Below are 17,592 nucleotides of genomic sequence, written 5' to 3' on the forward strand. Positions count from 1 at the left end.
GTTGATACCACAGACTAACCTGTCCCGTAGCATGTCGTCAAGCACCGGTCCAAACTCACAATATTCCGACAGTTGTCTCAGCTCCGCCACGAATGCAGCAACTGAAACTCCAGCTTTGCGTGAATGTGTGTGGAACTTGAAGCGCTGAACAATCACTGACGGCCTGGGGTTGTGATGCTCTTGCACCAGCTTCACCAAGTCTTTGAATGACAATTCGCCTGGCTTCCGTGGCGTTGCTAAATTGCGTATCAACTTGTACGTCTTGGCACCGCACGCACTGAGGAGAATCGATCTTTTCCTTTCGACCTCCTTAATGTTATTCGCCAGGAAAAAGTGCTCCAGTCTCTCGACATATTCAATCCAGTCACCATCCAGCTCGACGAATTCACTGAGCGTGCCGACCGTGGTAGTAGCCATGCTGCAAGCTAAAAGTCACACGGAACTTCTTCTTCGACACTAACGTTACTCCGTTATCGATGTTTTAATCCTCGTCGCCAAAAGTGTGGTAACCCGAGGGCAATAATGCACGCACACTTGTACTCAGTTTTGGGTCTTTACTGAAACCAATGCTCACAGCATAGTAGCCAAACGTACAGAGACATGCAGGTGGAGCCAACACAATAACCCAACGGCGGGGTACACAGGAGTCGGTCCAAAGGTTCCGGGGTGCAACACTAACTCAGTATATAACAATAACAAACCAAAACAATGGTGGATGGCAAGGATGAAAACAAAATGAGAGCGTTGTTGTGAGGGCTGATGAGACACAAACTCCATCTTCATTTGTTGTACTGTTGCTCTCTGACACTGTGACATGCACTGATGGATTTAGCTGATTATAAGACAATGACACAATGACACAATGTTTTGTCTGGTCATACGGTGAAGTGAATTCAGGCAGTTTCTATTTATCTTTTGTAAGAAACTAAACATGTGATGGATTGTTGCAGGACACGTGTCTCCGTCTCCACCTGTCTGTGTGGACAGAACCTCAGCCTCTCTCTCTCTCTGTCTCTCTCTGTCTCTCTCTCTCTCTCTCTCTTTGTTCACTTTGAGTGTCTCAGTGGTTCTCTGTCTGTCGCATCGTTGGGGCACATTTAGCAACATCAACTCATTACATTACACGTCATTTAGAAGACAGTTTTATCCCAATCCACTTACAACTGGAGGCATTCAGTTAGCTTTAAAGGACTTGCCAAAAGTGTTCAGTGTTGTTGTGCACAGGAGAGTCTTTCAAACCTACAGAAAGAGAGACACTGAGGAACCAGGTGACCAGAGCGCAAACCCAGGGTAAAGAGGTTCAGTGAATGTGGTGTTGAAGGTGTGGAGGTGGATCAGTGAGTCAGAGGAGACTCTGTAGAAGGACAGAGAGCCAGCAGGACAGTCCACATACACTGATACTCTGTTAGAGACAGAGGAGGAGTGGATGGGTGTTCTTCTGTTATTGTGCCAGACAGAGTAACCATCATCAGAGCAGTCCAGACTCCATGACTGATCATTCCATCCAAACACACAGTCTTTACTGACTCCTTTCCTGCTGATTTCTCTGTAACTCACTGCTATAGAAATCCATCTTCTCCACTCGACCTCCCAGTAATGGCGACTAGTCAGACCATTACTACACAGCAGCTGAGACCGGTCAAATCTCTCTGGATGATCAGGATATGGCTGATCCTCTTCTTTCACCAGTGTCACCTTCCTGTTGTTGTCAGACAGTTTGAGCTCTCTGCTCACTGTGTTTGTGTCCAGTTCCAGTTCACAGGAATCTGATGAAGAGAACAAGAAACAACTGTGTTTTATTTGTTGTTGTTTTTAGCTCTTCACTGTTTTACCGACTAGTAACTCATTATGGATCAATAATTTAGGGAGAAGGGGTGAGATAAGTGTTCTTCTCACCCCTTTTCGAACCTGTAAAGCAAGTGTTAGACAGTTTCTTTTCATTTGTAGTTTTCATTTTTTGAAAAAATTCATTCAGTGATTCTTGAGAAGTGGGACAAAACAGGCAATGTTGAAAAATACAAACCCTATGTTTCGGCAAATTAAATTACATGTATGTTTCCAACATATACTGAGCTAAGCTTTGACACAACCTCCCAGCTTTTGTTTTTTTTACCGTCATTGGCCTATCACCACTGTCAGATGTCAACTCCGTCAGATTTTCTGTCTGACGGTGTTGACTTATTTAACGTTTCTTAAACATAACAAATGGAATTTATCTAGTAGCCATTTGGTTTTTCTGTTGATGTTATATGCTAGTGTGAACTACTTCAGGAAAATAAAATGTTAAAAAAAAATTTCAAATAACTTCTTTATAAATTGTAAGTCGGTGTTGACATATCATGGTTGTGACGCAGGACTTTAAAGATTTGGAATGTAAAATATTCTAAAACTACAACACTTATCAGAGCCTGTCTGACTCTAATGTACTCTGCAGAGGTAGAACGTAACAAGAGGTCATTCAAAGTGACAGCTGCCCCTTATTTCGCCTGATTTTATTCCATTTTACATAATGAAATGTCTGATGGTGTTGACTTACATTAAAGTGGTCCCACCACTTAGAATCCTTATAAAACATGAATGTGTTGTAGAAAAAAAAGTAAAGTACATTTTTAATAGGTTTTATTGCATATGAAATATTGAAACCTTCTCTGAGGACACACTGTTTTGGACGTTGTGAGAAGATAACAAGTGTCATGTATTTGACATAATAATGAAAAAATAAAATTTAAGGGGATAATTGTGCTCCAGACATTCTATTCTTAATCCCTAATAACATCTACAATTTTAAATAGTTTTAGTTTGAAACATAACAGCAGTTACACATGGAAGACGGCCTTTTGTCCCGGTTCTCAAGAATCACTGCATTATATCCTGACAAAAAACTTAAAAGTTCAATCCTGATGGAAACTCTGGATAAATTCAAAACATCTATGGAATGCTGGGCATCTGTGTTCGCCTGATTCAAACTCACATTTCCTCACACCAGGTTTGAGTCTCTGCAGTCCACCATGGTCCATCCTGGAGGAAGAAACACAGTCAAGATCTACGTGATACACCTTCACTCTTATCCACCATTAAACATGAACCTCAGTCAGTCAAGGAGACACAGTGAGAGAGATGCTAGATGGTTTTTCCACCTGTTCATACCTGAGAGTCTCCAGTCTCCAGTCTGGATCCTTCAGTCCAGATAGCAGCTTCTCTCCTGATTCTCCTGGATGGTTGTAGCTCAGGTCCAGCTCTCTCAGATGGGAGTGGCTGGAGCTAAGAGCTGAGGCCAGAGAATCACAACCTTCCTCTGTGATCAGACAACCTGACAGACTAAACACACACACACACACACACACACACACACACACACACACACACACACACACACACACACACACACACACACAGACTGTGAAATAATTTATATTTAATTTGTAGGATTATTTACAAACTGAACCCTAACCTGAGAGATTTTAGTTTACAGTCAGGACTCAACAGTCCATGAGAAAGCAGCTTCACTCCTGAATCCTGCAGGTCGTTGTTACTCAGGTCCAGCTCTCTCAGACTAGAGAAGGAGCTGAGAACTGAGGACAGAGCATCACAGCTTCTCTCTGAGAGGTTACAGCCGATCAGCCTAAAGAAGTATTGAATCAGTCAATTTAAAAGTAAAAATATCTATAACAATAAATAAAATTGTGAGTGAACTTGTCAAATAGTTAAACTCTTACCTGAGACATTCCAGTCTCCAGTCTGGATCCTTCAGTCCAGCAGACAAAAGTTTAACTCCTGATTCTCCAGGATGGTTGTAGCTCAGGTCCAGCTCTCTCAGATGGGAGGGGTTGGAACTCAGAGCTGAGGCCAGAGATGCACAAGCTTCCTCTGTGATCAGACAAAAAGGCAGACTAAACACAGGCACACAGGCACACACACACACACACACACACACACACACACACACACACACACACACACACAGATACACAGATTGTGAAATAATCTATATTTAGCTTGCAGGATGATTCTTTACAAACTGAACCCTGACCTGAGGATTTCCAGTTTGCAGTGTGCACTCCCAAGTCCAGCAGAAATCAGTTTCACTCCTGAATCCTGCAGGTCGTTGTTACTCAGGTCCAGCTCTCTCAGACTAGAGGAGGAGCTGAGAACTGAGGACAGAGCTTTGCAGCTTCTCTCTGAGAGGTTACAGCCACTCAGCCTGGATACAAATTTGAATCACTCAAATAAAGCGGCAAGAACGAAATACAAACTATAGTTTATTTTGAGTAAAGGAAAACTACATTTAACCTGAATACTTGTGCACGTACAGAACTTTGTTGGAGGCTTTGACCACTGGCAGCAGCCTCAGAAGAGCATCCTCTGAAGCAGAGTATTTCTTCAGGTCAAACTCATCCAGATCTTTTTCTGATGACAGTAAGATGAAGACCAGAGCTGACCACTGAGCAGGAGACAGTTTATCTGTGGAGAGACGTCCTGAACTCAGGGACTGTTGGATCTCCTCCACTAGAGAACGATCATTCAGTTCATTCAGACAGTGGAACAGATTGATGCTTCTCTCTGGAGACAGATCCTCACTGATCTTCTCTTTAATGAACTCAACTGTTGCCTTGCAGGCCTCAGAGCTGCCTTTTGCCACTCCCAGCAGGCCTCGTAGATGTTTCTGATTGGCCTCTAGTGAAAGACCCAGGAGGAAGCGGAGAAACAAGTCCAAGTGTCCATTCGGACTCTTTAAGGCCTTGTCCACAGCACTCTGGTGGAGATGTTTCAGGTCAGGAATTTCTCCTAAAAGATTAGCCCACCTGGAAGTGGGTCTTTCCCCTGTCATCAGATTGACTCCAGAGTTAATGAATGTCATATGGACATGAAGAGCAGCAAGAAACTCCTGAACGCTCAGATGGATGAAGCAGAACACCTTGTCCTGGTACAGTCCACTCTCCTCTTTAAATATCTGTGTGAACACTCCTGAGTACACAGACGCTGCTCTGATATCGATGCCACACTCTTTCAGGTCTGATTCATAGAAGATCAGGTTTCCTTTCTGCAGCTGCTCAAAAGCCAGTTTTCCCAGAGACTCGATCATCTTCCTGCTCTCTGGACTCCAGTGTGGATCTGTCTCCGCTCCTCCATCATACTTGATGTTCTTCAGTTTGGACTGAACCACCAGGAAGTGGATGTACATCTCAGTCTGCGTCTTGGGCAGCTCTCCTCCCTCTCCTCTCTTCAACACATCCTCCAGGACTGTAGCCGTGATCCAGCAGAAGACTGGGATGTGGCACATGATGTGGAGGCTTCGTGATGTCTTGATGTGGGAGATGATTCTGCTGGCCTGCTTCTCACCTATGAATCTCTTCCTGAAGTATTCCTCCTTCTGAGGGTCAGTGAACCCTCTGACCTCTGTCACCATGCCAACACAGTCAGGAGGGATCTGATTGGCTGCTCCAGGTCGTGTGGTTATCCAGAGGTGAGCAGAGGGAAGCAGTTTCCCCCTGATGAGGTTTGTCAGCAGCACATCCACTGAGGTGGAATCTGTAATATCAGTCAGAATCTCATTGTTGTGGAAGTCCAGAGGAAGTCGACACTCATCCAGACCGTCTAAGATGAACACAACCTGGAACTCTTCAAAGCTGCAGATTCCTGCTGCTTTGGTTTCAGTGAAGAAGTGATGAACAAGTTCCACCAAGCTGAACTTTTTCTCTTTCAGCACATTCAGCTCTCTGAAAGTGAATGGAAATGTGAACTGTATGTCCTGGTTGGTTTTGTCTTCAGCCCAGTCCAGAGTGAACTTCTGTGTTAAGACTGTTTTCCCAATGCCAGCCACTCCCTTTGTCATCACTGTTCTGCTTGGTTCATCTCTTCCAGATGAGGCTTTAAATATGTCTTCTTGTTTGATTGTTGTTTCTGCTCTGTGTGGGTTCCTGGATGCTGTTTCAATCTGTCTGACCTCATGTTCATCATTGACCTCTCCAGTCCCTCCCTCTGTGATGTAGAGCTCTGTGTAGATCTGATTCAGAAGGGTTGGGTTTCCTGCTTTAGCGATTCCATCAAACACACACTGGAACTTCTTCTTCAAGTTAGACTTTAGTTTACGTCCACATGCTGCAGCTTTAGTTCCTGAATGAAAAAAAAAACAAATTAAATCAGTTTGTGGATCCAAGTGAAAATCAGAGAATATGAATATTTAGAAACGGGGTGGAGGGAGGGAAGAAAAGGGGGTAAAATGTGTATTACAATGTTTTGTTTTGTGAATTTGAAATAAAAAACAATTATTCACAAGAAAAGAATATGAAAATTTAAACCCTTTTTCCCCTGGCCAATCTTTTGTGTGTGTGACTGGTTTTTCTTCCATCAGGACAAAATCTACTAATCAGCAAACAAAATTTAAATGGACATGTCCTCAATTGGTCACAAACACCTCATAAAGTCATGCAAAATATTGTCAATGTTGTCAAAGTAGTTCATTAAGCAAAGATGAGATAAAAGATGATAGAATCAGTGGTATAAGGTTATGCACGGGAGAGATGATGTTTATGGGTGGTATAGTAAATAGCATGTAATCAAGAAACAAACTCAAAAGTCTCCAACATACTGTAACCAAACCAGTACCTGTAAGAACTCAAAACAGAATATATGAACATTTTAGTGTCACAATGTAGTTCTTCCTTCATCTGGATAAACAGCCTCTGATCTGAAGCAGACGTGTGCAGCATATTTACAGTCTAGAAATGTAAATGATCATTTCTCTATTTCCTCTTTCCATAATGTTATATCTGTTAAACTCTTCTTACTGCTCCACAGAAGGTCAGCCAGCTCCTTCTGCTTCATTCTTCTCAGGAAGTTCACTGTGATCTTCAGAAATGCTTCTCTGCTGCTCCTCCTCTGCTCTTCATCTACACCGTCCATCACCTCCTCATCCTCACTCTGATCCTCTAAGCATTCTGGGTAATCTCGACTCAGAAACCTCTGGACTCTCTTCAGCTCTTTCTTCACATAAGCGACAATGTTTTCCTCCAGCAGCTGAAACAGAATGATAAACTGAACATTTAATATTAACTGGTAGAACACAACATGTAAATCATGAAAAAGATGATCCTACATGAACACACCATGAATGTGGAGTCCAAGTGTGTTTGTTGCGGCTGGTCAGACTGATCACTGGGAACCTCTGAGCTCTGCTGCTGAAATCTGGGGAGAAAACATCAAGTTTAAAAACTGAAATCTGCACAAAGCTTATTAAAGGTGTTCCGTCATGATGTCAATGTGAACTCCAAAGGCAATGTTTAAGACGTGATGAAGCGGCACAATGAAACGCGTGATGAGTGCGATAACCAGCACACTCGCCACTTTAGACGTGAACACAACATACGAGTAGGTTCTAAATTGTTGATTTTTGAATAACTCTTAAAAATAAGGTGCATGACTTCAGAGGACTCTTAAGTCACAAAGAATGAACCACAAACAACCCTAATATGAGAGAGATATTTAATGATAGTGAGCTTTTTATAAGGTATCAAATTAAACCACTTGAAGTGAAGTGAAGAAACACAGTAGAGTACAGAAAGTAAATGAAGAAGGGAAGAAGGTCTTCAGGCAGGGCTGTACAGTGCGACAGTTTTGATCGCATTTGCTACTGAAATTGATCATGTGCGATGATGAATACAAATCCATTCGCACTCGTGCGACAGGTTGATAATGAGGAGAGGCTGTCTTTGAAACACAGAGGAGCGCTGCAAAACCCTGCTTACAGGGCTCTACATTAACACTGCGGGTAAATTAGTCTTAGGCAAGTAAGTTATTGAGTCCACCCTCCACTTTGGTTGGTGAAAGATATGTGTCCTCGGGATCTGTGCTCGTGCAGCGATTCTAGGTATAAAAACTAGGTATAAAAAGCAGTTAAGTTAGCGTGTGTACAAACAGAACATTTCCTGTGCGCCTTCACATTAAAAGCCTGTTACTAGCCAAACGTGAGTTGACTTTTATTTTGAAGCCGGTAAGAACAGGAAGTTAGCGCCTTTTTCTAGCTTGAAAGGCAACTCCTTCAGCTGCAGCGAGCAGTCAACAGTAGCCTAGTCTATTTACAAAGTTTTAAATAAGCCACTGAAAAGCTACTCCCAACACATTCACAACAACCTATTTAATTTATCCTAAATTGTACCAATATGTATACTTATTTATTTAATAGGCTATGTTTAATGTTTTAAAGTTTGGTTTTAATTAACAGAAGGACATTATAATAATAATTCTGAATCAGCAAAAAATTGCAATTGGCAGGTTAGATTCTTTTTTCTAAATTGCAATCAGTGCACCCCTATTCATTTTTCCATAATTATTACGACACACTCTAGGATATAATATTAATTGAGAATCTCAAATGAGACCAAGATGACATGCTCAAAGGTAATTAGAGCGAAATGCAAGGGTTAAGGTTATGCAAGTTTTCGATCATACTTTGTGTGCTACCAAATTTATTTTTGTGCTGCTGAATTTTTTTGCTTGCTAGCACCAGTGCTACCACCTAAAAAAATAAGCGTACAGCCCTGTCTTCAGGATATGCTTATCAAATTTCCACAAGAAGAAGTCATATACTCAGTCATGTTCTGTAAACTTTTTCCTACTTTTGTGAACCGTGATAACTGTGTCAGCTCTGGACGAAAACATAATCCTTCTTCTCAGGAGAGTCAGATGACAATAAACTTCTGGTTTAAACTCTAACCTTCCATCAGCAGATTGTCCATCCTTTAAGTTGATAGGGCGACCCATCGACCAGTCACTCTTCATGGACACACCGCTGGGTTCAGGAGAGGCTGGTCTCTGCTGCTGCATCCTGATACAAACAAACAAAAGAAAAGTAGTTAAATTCCATTAGAATGTAATATGTGGCATGGGATGATGGAGCCATTTCTGTGAGGCCTGGACAGGAAGAGGTAGAGCACCTGTGCTTCCCAGTGGACAGGAAGTAGCTCAGGGACAGGCTGAGAGGTTTTCTCTGCCACATTTAAGCATATTTCAGATAGTTTTTTAGGCGGATTCCCCAGTGGATTGACAAGCTCTCCAAATGTCTCTCTCAACACACCAGTGACAGGAGGGCCTTGGCTTTCATGCTGAATATCAGCAGCATTACTGATGACTTTCTAACAAATGCTATGACACAGCTTCATGTGCTGTATTGGGAACTCTTTATCCCATCCGATGTTATGGCACCAGTAGCCCTCAACTGATAGCTCCTCCTGGTGGTTACAAACTCTTGGGCGACCCCATCAACCCTCAGGCCATTCCTATAGACATTTGTAACAGTCATCCAGTGCTAAGCACCGCTTCTGGATGACCACCAGAGTTCACTGTCACTCTGAACTCTTTGAAGGCGACGTAAACTATAGTACAGTATAGTGGGCAGGGATGCCCTGCGTCATCCCAGGTCATCAATTGTTAAACGCTGCCAAATTCAACCACTAAAATGTAATTATTTACTTTAAGCTCTGTGCAGTAAATATCCTCAGGATATCTCATATCTCATTCAGCAATGTTCTGAACATGTGACTCCCTTTTCTCTAGTGTTGTGTGCAGTGATAACTGTGTTAGCTCAGGAGCGTCAGAAAACAACGGAGTTCAGGTTTAAATTCTCACCTTTTATCAGCAGATTGTCCATCCTTAAAGTTAATAGGGCGACCCAATGACCAGTCACTCTTCATGGACACACAGCTGGGTTCAGCAGAGTCTGGTCTCTGATGCTGCATCCTGATACAAACAAAGAAATGAAAGTTAAATGGTGCAGTATGGGTATGTATACCTTGACTGCTTCAGGCTGAGTTAAGAACGTGCCTCAAGGAGCTGATGGAAACAGCTGCATAGATTAGAACGTTTTTTATGTGCGTATGAAACGCCTTCTTGACACTCTCGGTGCAGACAAGGGGTTACACTGCTGCGACACACGCGGAGCTGGCACTGCAACAGAGTACTTGGCTGCTACACTAACTTCAGAAGTAAAAGCGTCAGCTGTTCACATCAATACGGCCATGGTGTTACGTTACAGAAAACAAGCCAATGCTGGTGTGATTTTTACATGGCACTGACTAACTGAAGCCAGGCTGGTCTTGTATTTTGCTCTAGTTTCTTTTTTGTATGCCAATCCAAGTTCCAAATTCAATATGAAATAATCAAATGGTAATGAAGTACAGTATGGTTATTTTAAACCAATAGTTTATTGAATTTAAAGAAAAAGTATTATACTAGGCACACTTTTTACTCTAGTGAGAATTGCTCGTCACCTAAACATCTTTCAATAGTCATTCCTACATTAAATTGAAGCTTAAGGTGTTGGCTTGAAATGTGAACCCCTCACTTTTTCTAACTTATTGTAATAAAGAAGAAATTAATCATCAAAGGCACCCTTACACATTGTGACAACCAACCCCATCAAGGGGTCGGTTGTCACACACAATGGGTTTGTTTGTCACAATGTTATCTTAATGGGAATAATCTTAAAAAGAAGGCAAGAAAGCAGAACTAAATTTGAAAGTTTAATTACATTGTCAAGTTGACACATAGGCCTACATAACTTACTGTAGCCTTGGCAGCTGGTCTAGTTTGGGATGCACTGGGTTGTTTTGATTTTGTTGCCCTTTTTTCTTTTGCTAGCTGCCTTTTCCTGCTCTATTCTTTCCTTCTCTGGGGTGTCAGTGAGGATACAGCTTGACAATTTATTTAATTATTGGGTTCCTTTTCTGGCTGCAGCCTTTGGATAACATGTGACAACCAACCCCCCAAAAAATGTGACGACCAACCCCAACTTGAATTTCTTGCTATCATCAAGGCCAACAACCATCTGACAACTAACTAGCACAATCTAAACTATAGTTTACCCTTCACACTTTTTATGGGTAACACGTGTTTTGTTATAAACCCATTGTGTAAAAGACTAGAAGAAAAATACTGAGGAGCTAAATATTTTCAATTTGACATGAAAAACACTAACAGTCCTCTCACCTCAAATTCAGCAGTCTAACTCCAAGGAAGACAATGTAGGTGACCTCTGATCCCAGTTATGGATATTTAAATACCAAAATTTAACAGACAGCACCTTCTGGTTCCGAGATATAACGATTGTGACAACCTACCCGTGTGACATATTACCCTGTTCTCCCCTAATCTTTGAAATACATTACAATCACCTACCTATGTAGCTCCAGACAAATAGCTGATTCTTCTTTTCAGGGGAGTCAGATAACAAACTTAAGGTTGAAATTCTCACCTTCCATCAGCAGATTGTCCATCCTTTAAGTTGATAGGGCGACCCATAGACCGGTCACTCTTCATGGACACACAGCTGGGCTCAGGAGAGTCTGGTCTCTGCTGCTGCATCCTGATACAAAGAAAAAAATAAACAATAAAAGAGTTTAAACTTGAGAAAAGATTCATTTTTACACCAGCTAAAATAATGGAAAAACCGTCAGAAGACAGTGTATGGACAGTTAGAGATCCTCATGTCACCTGTGAGCTTTGGTGTGTCCGTCATGTTCCCCACACAGAGCGGTTTCAGAGGGAGGGGCTCCCTCCTCTGAGTCCTCACTCTGATCCATAGCAGAGCTCACACCTGCTGGACAGACAAACTCTGTCACAAGCCTTTAACACAGAGCACATTAGTTCACATGTTTCTTTTGAACATTTCACAGATTCTCTAGAAAACCAAGGATCAGCTGCATTAACTTGATGGGAACGCTTAAGAATTTAGTTGAATAAATAAAGATGCCTCCTTCACACACTGCACCTTTTAACTGATATTGTCAAGAAACATTTCAAACAGTGATACAACACAATGTGATCCTGTTAAATAAACATTTATAGATTTCTCTGGTTGGATTCTCACCTGTTAAACTGACTTCATTTCGACTAACAGACTCTTTCCACCTTCATGTGTCGAGGAAACTGCTCACTCTCACTCCTGGTGTCTCTGTGTCTGAATCGCGGACACACTGACACGGTTCCTTTGGAAGATTCTCAGCTGCACTTCACATCAGTCACAGAGTTTGTAACTTCAGCTGGAAAGGAAACACAGAAGATGCTGCTATAAAGTTCTGACAAAAAACTGTTAAAAGTTGATCACATTACACTAGTCCTAAAATCTCTACACTGGTTACCAGCCTGTCACAGAAATGACTTCAGATATCATTGTTTGTCCCAATACATGTGGTCAGACTCAGCATACTTAAAAATACCCCGATGTCCTATTACATCCAATCATAACTTTGAGTGTGGAAATCAGAAATGTTTTGGCAGTTCTGACCCACAATCCCCTATGGACCTGGAGTAACGTCACATTGACGGATTGTCCGAGTGAAAAAAACAAAACAGCGATGAAACGGATAAATAAGCAAGAGGCAAGTTCAAGGAGCCATGCTAGGATGAAATAAAGAAGTTAAAGTAGGTCCCAATCGTATGCCCTCTGTATGCTAACTTTATACTTATAACAGCCAGCTGTAGTATATAGTATAATAAAAGAATGTTGATTAACGTCAAGTTCAAAGTCCTGCAGTAGATTCTCACTTCATAGATAAGATAAAACCTTATTGAGCCTCAGATTGAATATTCCCGCTAGCGGTAAGATTATCTCCTCAGCTCCTAAGAGTCATACATTAGGTTAGCTCTGTTTCACAACCCTGGCATCCTTATCATTTATCAAATAAACAATCTTTAAGTTGCTCAATTTGTTCATGGTTCCTTAAACACATTACTACCACCTCTTTACCCCTCACAATCAATGTCACAATTTACAAATCCGAAAAGTAGAAACTTTCTCCTTTATCGTTTAAAAAGAAAGAGCCCAATATGATAAATCATATGTAGAAAAAAAAGTACCGTCCTTAATCATAAAATAACAAGAATATTTTTTTTATGATTATTTTTTCTTTCTTAAAGAAACAGTCTATTTTTTTCTTCTGATGATCATAAACTACATGTAACATGTCACAGGTCCCTCGCCCCCCTAGGGGGCTAGAATTAACACTCACTTAGAGCACCTTTAACACTTTATTTTCTCCTTGAGGGTTTTCTGTGTTTCCTTTGCATGTCTTGTTTTTATTGAATCTCTCTCAAATGCTTTTTTAGCGTCAAATGAATCATATCACCAGATCATCATCAGATACCTACCAACCTACCTCGGAGTGACCCTTAACAGGACCCTATCCTTCAAAGAACACCTCAAAAGGACAGCAGTTAAGGTGAAGTCCAGAAACAATCTCCTCAATAAACTTACTGGCTCAAAGTGGGGGGCAGCAGCCCCCACTCTGCGTACTTCAGCCCTTGTATTTTCTGCAGCAGAATACTGTGCCCCTGTTTGGTCCAGGTCATCCCACACACACCATGTGGACACCCAACTGAACTCTACAATGAGGACCATCACAGGAACAATCCGCTCAACACCACTCCCCTGGCTCCCCGTCCTAGCCAACATAGCTCCTCCACACATCCGGCGAGTAGTCCTTACTCAAAGGATGCTCCAAAAGTCTAAAGACTCCCCTCACCTTCCAATTCACATTTTCAACCCACCCACTGCTCGACTTCCATCTAGACGTCCAATTTGGAAGAACCTTCCACCAGCTGATCTCACCATCCAATCAGTTTGGAAAAAGGAATGGGATTCCAAGGACGTCCCAAATCAACATCTGGTGTCAGACCCCACCCTACCGGTCCCTGGCACCAATCTCCCAAGGAAGCAGTGGACAACATTGAACAGATTCAGGACTGGACATGGCCCCTGCTTGGCCAGCCTTCACAAATGGGGCAGCAGCCCAACGCCACCGTGTGCTTGAGGAGAGCTGCAAACAGCATCACATCATTGAAGCATGAAGCCCTCTACAACAACTTAAAGGAGGACTCGTCACCCTTCATACAGCAGAGCAAGAGGCAACTGCTTGGCTAAAGGACTTTGCATTCGCTAAATAAATTATATCATCAGATATACATACAATAATGCAAATAGCCTACAATAAATCTAGTTTGCCTATACAACTCTGACAGCATTGTAATCAGCTGGCCTTAAACGCTGAGACTTGAGAAGAAAATTAAATAAAAAAATCTTGATCTTACACTGAGTGTTATCCTTGTGTATTTAATAACACAATAAGGTTTGATCTTATCTCTAAAGGGAGAGAGAGTTTTCTGCAGCACTTTGAACTCAGCGACCATCAACTGGCACAAACCTGTTAATTAATTATTATCCATATCATCACAGTGGTCGGATTACAATAAGCAAAATAAAGAACATGTAAGAGTGATATGATAACGTTACCATACTGTCATATGCAGTAACACTACTTAATGATTAATGTATATTAAAGGTGCTCCGCTCTTAAAGGTGATGATTTGCAGCTAATTTTAAATTACTGTAAGCACGATCATGTTTGGTTTAGAGATAAGACCGGGCAATGTAACTTAAGAAGCTAATTATAGTTTTTTTTTAGCCTTTTTCTGGCTTCGAACAGACAAATCAATGAATAGATTAACAAGGAACATTACCAGTATATTGATCGATAGTGAAAATAATCATTAAAGCTTCATATTAAACTAACTAACTCTAAAGTGGTTCACGGGGCCTGGGCATGATTGCTAACGGTTAGCACCGAGCTAAGCATTTCAAATTACAAACAGCAGCTTTTCTCCTCACAAACACCCAGATTTTTTAAATTGATCGTATAACGATTTTCCTCCATATAAAAAGTATTGGAGAACTCCATGAGCTACATATCGAAGCAGGGGGCTATCTCCTTATTCCAAACCTTAAGAATCTTTTTTTTTTTTTTTTGCGATCACCAGCCCATACTGGATAGACAGAGCTTTCCATTGACTCAAAGTCTCTAGTTGTTGTGACGAGTCTAGAATGGCTGTGTCTGGGTTTGGATGGAGAGAATTTATGCTTTTAACAGATATTCATATACCATTCGACTCATTTTAGATACATAAATCAAAGAGCAGCTGATAGTATTTAAACACTGAAATATGTTACTTACCGAAGCTTGAAGACGGAGAAATGATCTGCGCCACAACGACGGTCGTGATCATAATATCAGACTTTGACTTTTGATCGCTCTTATCACAACATGTAATGTGAGACGTAGTAACAGGATTTTATTACACACTATTAAAACAAGGAGACTAACACACACACACATGCACGCACACACACACACACACACACACACACACACACACAAAAAGTCCTATTCATTAACTACAAACAGACCTGTACACCTGGATATCTTCCAAAACATATGAAAATCATTTACAAAGACACAGTAATGTAATTACTCTTGTGTGTTTGTGAGAAATAGAGGGAGAGAGAGAGAGAGAGAGAGAGAGAGGGAGAGAGAGGGAAGGAGAGAGAGAGAGAGAGGGAAGGAGAGAGAGAGAGAGGGTGAGAGAGAGAGAGAGAGAGAGAGAGGGAGAGAGGGAGAGAGAGAGAGAGAGACAGGGGGAGAGAGAGAGCGAAGGAGAGAGAGAGAGGGAGAGAGAGAGATAGAGAGGGAAGGAGAGAGATAGAGAGAGAGGGAGAGAGAGGGAGGGAGAGACAAAGTTAATGAGCAACAGAGTCATATCATGAGTTCGATTTCACCTCTACATGGGAGACAAGAGGAGCTGCTTTGTCCATAATCGCACCCTAAGAAAAAGCATTTGGGGCATTATTGGGGGGCACTTCTTAGGCAATTTTTGATGATAGTTTGGGGTCATTTATTTTTTGCTTCCATGACTTTGACTTTTGGATTTTTTTGTTGTTTGTTTTGTTTTTGTTGATGTTTGTTTGTTGAAGTTCATCTCTACCTCATCTTTATTATTTGAGAACCCCCAGACCTTTCATTTTGGAATCCAGGACAAATTCAGTTAATTTAGAAAAATATAAAAAATCTCCCCCTAAGAATTTTCAGATGCAGTCATTCTGTTCAGAGTATTGAAGAAACAAAATAATGTTAGGAGAAAAAGAAGACTCTAGATGTTATAATAATAATAAAATAAACCAAGCAGAATTTAATTTTTTTAGCCTTTATTGTATAAAGTAAATTCCAGTTAAAACATACAGAGATTCAGGAAATCTAAACATTTAAAATCATTATACTTATAGTTTAATAGAGAAACAAGGCTGCAACACGTTTATATGAAAACAACAGAGTAAATAATCTGGACACGACGTCATTCAGTGTAAATCAACATAAGAAACCAAACACAGTCATTAGTATTTTAAAAGGTGTAGTGAGTGATTCTGGAGAACGCTTGTTGTCAAAATCACTTGTATGTCTATGTTGCTAGCTACGGTGGTCCCCCTTGTGTATACATACCAGTTTACAGAGCCTAGGCTGTGTATTAACACTGGATTTTTTTTCAGCACACACATACAGTACAGACAGGTAGTGGATCATGAGGAGATATTCACTGATTTTGGCTAAAAGTGATTTTGACAACAAGCGTTCTCCAGAATCACTGACTACACCTTTAACAAGAAAAAGCTGAAGTGCACGCTTACAGGCAGCAGGGGGAGCCAGAGAGCTAACCATTTACATACAGACACACACTGTACACAGGTATTTTGTTAACCTTATCTTCTACTATGTGATATGACACTAAAACTGGACCTTTTTACACTACTACCTGTACATCAACCTATAACTGTTAATATTGTACTTGATTGGAAGATATATATGTAGATCCTTATGGCTGAAGCATGAAATGAAATAAAAAGAAATATACGTAAAAAAAAGTCCACATCGAAACATCCCAACAAGACACGTACGGTTTTGCACGCTGGACGCAATTTCTTTCCTGCGATTTTTTCATTTTTCATTGGGATTAATAATGATCAAATAGAGTCAATACAAGTTTCCATAACAGAGGAATTTTGTCTTTAATTTTTTTCCGAGCAGAGTTACATTTTTCTAAAACACACACGATAGTCAGACGCTTCATAGTTCACATTCCAAATTATTATTATTTTCGAGGCGTTTATTTGCTACATGTCCGGTGTGCAAAGGCCTTTAATCTGGAGCATTTTGAAGGAAACTCTGTATGTGAGTATTGGTGGGAAAAACTGGAGGTTCTGGTGCGTGACATCAACGTATGTACCACACACACACACACACACACACACACACACACACACACACACACACACACACACACACACACACACACACACACACACACACACACACACACACACACACACACACACACACACACACACACACACACACAGACACACACACACACCAGGGCTGTACGCTTATTTTTTCAGGTGGTAGCACTGGTGCTAGCAAGCAAAAAAATTCAGTAGCACAAAAATAAATTTGGTAGCACACAAAGTAGGCTATGATTGAAAACTTGCATAACCTTAACCCTTGCATTTTGCTCTAATTACCTTTGAGCATGTCATCCTGGTCTCATTTGAGATTCACAATTAATATGATATCCTAGTGGGTGCAGTAATAATTGTAGAAAAATTAATAGGGGTGCACTGATTGCGATTTAGAAAAAAGAATCTAACCTGCCAATTGCAATTTTTTGCTGATTCAGAATTATTATTATAATGTCCTTCTGTTAATTAAAACCAAA

The 17,592-nt window shown here is 41.0% G+C and overlaps 1 protein-coding gene across 1 annotated transcript; it reads right to left on the bottom strand.

The window, feature by feature from the left end:
• Positions 1-1,239: 1,239 nt before the first annotated feature.
• LOC307251948 (NACHT, LRR and PYD domains-containing protein 3-like) lies at positions 1,240-11,576 on the bottom strand (the record flags this gene model as incomplete). The annotated part of the gene is made up of 13 exons (XM_080029421.1): positions 1,240-1,758; positions 2,940-3,018; positions 3,148-3,318; positions 3,452-3,622; positions 3,717-3,772; positions 4,087-4,201; positions 4,311-6,114; positions 6,789-7,017; positions 7,107-7,185; positions 8,714-8,824; positions 9,625-9,735; positions 11,249-11,359; positions 11,488-11,576. 13 exons carry the CDS (start codon positions 11,574-11,576, stop codon positions 1,240-1,242), a joined length of 3,645 nt encoding a protein of 1,214 aa, XP_079885547.1.
• Between the last annotated feature and the right edge of the window lie 6,016 nt (positions 11,577-17,592).

This window comes from Ammodytes marinus (genome assembly GCF_949987685.1).
Source record: "Ammodytes marinus genome assembly, chromosome: 1".
Taxonomy (NCBI): Eukaryota; Metazoa; Chordata; class Actinopteri; order Uranoscopiformes; family Ammodytidae; genus Ammodytes; species Ammodytes marinus.